This window comes from Alosa sapidissima, chromosome 14 (assembly GCF_018492685.1).
Source record: "Alosa sapidissima isolate fAloSap1 chromosome 14, fAloSap1.pri, whole genome shotgun sequence".
Lineage (NCBI taxonomy): Eukaryota > Metazoa > Chordata > Actinopteri > Clupeiformes > Clupeidae > Alosa > Alosa sapidissima.
The window spans coordinates 29,009,482-29,014,729 of NC_055970.1; the positions used below are offsets into that span (position 1 = coordinate 29,009,482).

The following is a 5,248-nucleotide window of genomic DNA, read 5'->3' on the forward strand; positions in this document are numbered from 1 at the left end:
TCCATCTGCATACTGAAGGCCTTTCTGGCCTCTGTTTTTTGAATATATCAAGATTACTTGACGCCCAGAAATCCAGCATACACTGTTGCACTCGGCTAAATGGGGGTGCTGCGTCCCCATGTTGAACACGCGTTCTCGCACACTTTCCTGCAAACTTGTCCGACTTAGCAACAGTAACTATGGGACTGACAATGGGAGGAGGGGCTTGGGATCGGTCAATTTACTGTGATCTATCCCTCAGTGTTAATAGACAATACATTCTCTATAAATATGTGCTGTTTTGAATCGTCTTGCTTCAAACGTCTTTGTTTTAAGTTAGCCTCGGCCCTAAGTTTCCAGAGTGCTTTGCATCAGAGCTTCCTCGGTGGCAACAATCACTATAAAAAAGACAATAATTTTCTACCCATCAAGTTCTACCCAGTACATTGTGACGCAGTTCTTACTTGACATTTTTCCATTATGACGTTAACATTTCATTAGCTGTGTGTGTGTGCACATGAACGTGCTCAAAATCGATCCTGAGTTTAGACAGAGAGGCACGTTTTTCGACGGTCTGCATTCAGAATAATCGCAACTTGGACACTAAGCGCATAGCCTACCCGAGTAACGGAAAGTTACAGTCTGCTGGTTGTCCTCGCCATGACCTCCGAGACTGAGAGCTTAGCCTTAGAGATGTCCGTGAAAATGTCGGATGAGGGAACTATTCGTGAACCGAAGGCTGTTTGTGGAGCCCTCCTCTCACCTGAACTTCCCCTGCATGTCAAAGAACTGGGAGATGTTCCCAGTGAGGCCCGGATTCATGGCCAGGTATCACCATCATTGATATGTGATTTGGTAAAAACTTTTGTGTACCAACTGTGCATATGAATGTGAATTTCATTCAGTATTTCAGTTAGGAGAAACAGGGCCATTTTCAAGTACTGAGCTATTTTCCCTTAACAGCATCAAGTGGAAGCCCTGGGTGAGACTGAGGCAAAAAAGCCAATCTGTCAAGCAAGGCTTGAGAGAGCCAACGCAAGGTATGCAGATTTACAGACTATTCAGAAATATACACTATTACAAAAAATATCTGTTCGGTACAAGACATTGAAAGCTGCACTTTTATGATTGGCAGATCCCATGCCTGGTGGGATTTCTACTTTGGGAGATATGAAGCTTTCTTTGCGCAGGTTGCCGCCGTAAGCCCCAAGGTAACAGAACATTTGTAGGTTTTGACTATTGCACCAAATACTGGCCACAATGAAATCTACCTCTACATATAAAGTTATCTGGGCACGTGCTTTGATGGTAGGAAACATAAACTTTGAACTTTTCCTTAACTAAAACACCCTTCTGTTGCTAGCATATGACCACATGTATTTTCCAACAATTTGGTCAAAAAACACTTACTATGGATATTCCCTTTGGACAGTTGTATCCTGTAGTGTATATTCCATATGGCTGTATTTACTATTATAGATATGATAAGTGATTTTAACTGTGGTTTGTGATCCTTTAGCTTGATTATCTGGATTGCAACTCAGACAGTCAGTCTGATGAAGAAGATGTGATACAGAGAGACCTGGTAAGTGTCAGTGCTGGGTACAGAAGGGATCACATTCTTCAGAATTCAGTATTCAGAAAAACATGTACTTATGGTACCTAACAATATTCACATTCAGCAATCATTATATTCTCTAACATTTCAGCTGGCTTTGAAGATGGATGCTCTTAATGGAAAAGTAATATTTCCTGGGCCACTTGTGAGGTGAGTTCTGGAGAGTAAAGAATAGCCAAGGTGTACATTCTTACTTAAGCCTCATTGTAATGTTTGGAAATTACTTTAATATATGGTCTAATGATTGCAGAGGTGTGACAGATCATAGAGCAGTATACCACTACATTCTGACTGAGTGGCAGCGGTGTATCAATGATGAATCCATTGAAGACAAAGCAGGAGTTGACATGGTCTGGCGTATGCTGGCTATGATGTGGAGAAAGAATGGCGTAAGTGTGACTGAAGTAAAGCATTGGTTGCTTGAGCTGGGATGTTTTTATGTAGCGTCAAGCGTCAGGCAGATATTGATACAACAGAGATAGAATCATGTCCTGCCCTTTATACTTCCATAGGCTACATGTGTATCATTATGGAAAATGTAAAAAAAAAAAAAAAACCCTGCAGTTTGTGTATGATCTCAGGAGCTTCACATATTTATTTGATGATGACAGACTGTTCTCTTTTCCAGATGGTGTCTGGCAAGGACCTGGCCATCCAACTGCTGCAGCAACTGCATGGAACTAGAGCTCCAGATAGCCGTGGTCAAGACCTTGTGGAATTGCTCATTCTGAACAGGAAAGAGGCAAGATCTAGATTCTAGATGATACAAACACACGTCAGATATGAAATGCAGAGATATGGAGTCTGACTGAACATCTAATATGTATGGCTAATATTAAACTTGATGATATTGTGTTGTAGGAAGCTCTAAACCTTGCCATTAAAAATGAATACTGGGAGCATGCATTGATACTGGACAGCTTTTTTAGGAAAGCCTCATGTGTCCCATCCATAACTAGGTAAGGATGGTTTCATGAATTATAGACAGTCAAGACAGTGACAACTATTCTCATTTGACTCTGTAAGGCTTGAAACAGTGATCAGTGCTATTGTTTTTTAGGTTCATCAGCAGTCTGTATGATTCTGACCCAATGAAGACATACTACCATGTCTTTCTAGGACAAATTCCAGGAGTTGTTTCTGTGAGTATATTTGAGCTCTTTGAGTGTGTACATGCACACAAAGGAGTGTGTGATGATTTGTTCACTGTGTCTTTGCAGCATGATTAATATGAATGGTATGTCATTGTCTCCATCATGGCAACTCCCTTCCAGAAATGTGGGGACATGAGCTGGAGAGAGTGGTGCCCCCATCTGGCCATCCTCTTGGCCAATTCCATCTGCCCTCAACTCCAGAACGTGATGGTCAACATGCTGGCTGATACTCTTGGTAAGAAATGAATAACCATTTCTCAGATGACCATACATCTGGTACACGACACAGAGGTCAATAATCATTGAATCAAACCATAATGTCTTCCAGCAAGGAATGGGCACACGTGGTCTGCTCATTTCTGTTATATGGCCATGCGCATAGAGCCTAGTTACTATCATCGGGACTCTAAGCTGACACTGATTGGACAGGATTTCAGGTTAGTCATGGAACAGACATAAGTCTAACTAAGGAAACATTCAGTTAAGTAACACAAGATCTGCATCTTGTCTTTCTGTAGCATGCCATTGAAGGAGTTTGCATGTGATGCTGCAATACAACGGACTGAGGCATATGAGTACCTTTTGTCTTTCAACACAGGGAATCAATGTTTACGTTTCCAGGTATACTTGTAGCCTTTTTGCAGTCAAAGTTAATGCAAAAATATGAATTTAATCAATGTTTTACTTTATGGGCATCAGTCATTTTGCTATTTTAACGCTAGATGAGCTTACTGTCTGGATCTTGTGCTATAGACTATGAAGATCCTCTACAGCTGTAGACTGCTCGGGGCAGGACACTTCGCTGAGGCCCTTAAATATACGGAGGCTGTCGCAACGGTCTTTTTAGCTCATTCAGTTAGACCATGCCCAGCTCTGACCAGACTTCTGAAGGTGAGTATTTCAGTCTTTTCGGTGAAAACTAAGGTGTTACGCGCTGACTGAGTCATGCTAAGAAGCTCTAATGGTAGGTGTGCTTCAGTAGAGCCAAACGTTTGGGTTTTCTCTGGTGGTCATATTGGTTCCTTTATGACGTTTGGCAGCTATGTGACGCACTATGTGTGGCACTGCCTATCCAGTTCCCATGCTGGATAGAGCCTCCCTGGATGGCCACACTGAGGAGGCAGGGTAATGACTCAACCCATGAGGACCTCAATGAGCCTGACCATGGTTCAGAACAGCCTCATCAAGTTGTGCCACTGGACAATGAGACTCAAGTCTCCGCTCAGGACGGCGAGATGGAAATGTCCAGACCAGAATCCTCCGCTCATCTCCAGGACGTCTCTGAGGCCCAGTGTGTAGCATTAACTTCTGCGCAGGAGACCATGCCTTTGCATGTGGAGAATGAGAGGAGTGGTCGCCACTCCCCTGTGGACATGGGGGAGGGTGATGAGCACTGCCTCTCAGAGGACTCTGGCCCGGCATCCAGGTCTCGCATGAAGGTTTGTATACATCTCCATCGCATTGAAATGTGCTGTTGCCTGCTATTTGTCTTTTTGTCTTCTTTTGTCTCTGTGTGTCATGTCATGATGTGACCTCATGATGGAATGTTTGCTTGGTTTCAGCGGTTTTGGATCCGCTGTTTTGGATGGTGTGGCAAAGCACAGGACTAATGCTGCAGCTCTCCATCAATTAATGAGCAATTCTTACGCAATTCTTTTAAATTTTTTGCAATATTTTGAATAAATAACAACTTTACATCCCATAAAATCTCGGAGTTTCTTCGGAGACAAACTTTGGCCTCTTGGAATTTTCATTATCGTTTTAATTTTCCAACTCTACATTTCTATGTATCTATAAACTTATGTAACTATTCAGTCCTTGTTCATTTGAAAGAACATGATTTTTAGTGTAATTCACAGTATGACTCTAGTGCATACAGGTCCCATTTATGCCCTTCCAGCTTACAGTACAGCTTAGCCTTTATTCCAAACTGGAATTCTAAATGATGGGGAGAGGTAGAACAACACCCTTTGGTGGTATGATTTAAAGCTCTCTCAATCATCACACAAACAGCCTAATGAGATAAGGGGTCAATTTATCCATCTACATTTTAGTTATAAGCACACATTTTTATGTGAGTGATATTCACAGGTTTTAGCTGTGTTTTAAGGTATGTATATAGCTATTTTCTATCAGAATCCTTTAGATGATGAAGGTAATGTTAAAGAGAGCTTATGATACTGTGTTTTTGCACATTTCCCAAGCAGGTTGAAAGATTCATCAAGACTGTGTCTTAATGGCAATGTTGAGAGGTGATTTATCTTAAGGTGAACTATTTCACTTTTTGTCTTTTTTGTTTTAATTGATTAAGGCTTGGTCTGCTACTTTTTTTATCAGGACTTTGTGGGCGGGATTAAGATATCAGAACTATGCAATAGCCAAAGAAAACTCCCCTTTTTTACAAAAAATGATGAAAGGTTTATGTAATAATATCTACCAGGTTAATCTAACTTTTGCTACAGCTTGTTTGTACAGCAAACACATAAAATCCTGTCAA

General features: G+C 41.4%; 1 protein-coding gene across 3 annotated transcripts; it reads left to right on the forward strand.

Moving 5' to 3' along the window:
• Positions 1-501: 501 nt before the first annotated feature.
• LOC121681908 (protein transport protein Sec16B-like) lies at positions 502-4,458 on the forward strand. Of its 3 annotated transcripts, none has more exons than XM_042061870.1 (15): positions 502-834; positions 943-1,019; positions 1,115-1,190; positions 1,499-1,564; positions 1,689-1,747; positions 1,848-1,986; positions 2,226-2,339; positions 2,459-2,556; positions 2,658-2,739; positions 2,872-2,986; positions 3,080-3,188; positions 3,270-3,372; positions 3,505-3,642; positions 3,792-4,190; positions 4,314-4,458. In XM_042061870.1, exons 1-15 carry the CDS (start codon positions 640-642, stop codon positions 4,359-4,361), a joined length of 1,818 nt encoding a protein of 605 aa, XP_041917804.1. In that variant the 5' UTR covers positions 502-639; the 3' UTR covers positions 4,362-4,458. The 3 variants fall into 3 exon arrangements, with proteins under 3 accessions (XP_041917804.1, XP_041917805.1, XP_041917806.1); XM_042061871.1 differs by having other exon boundaries at positions 502-807; XM_042061872.1 differs by having other exon boundaries at positions 502-696.
• Positions 4,459-5,248: the final 790 nt, after the last annotated feature.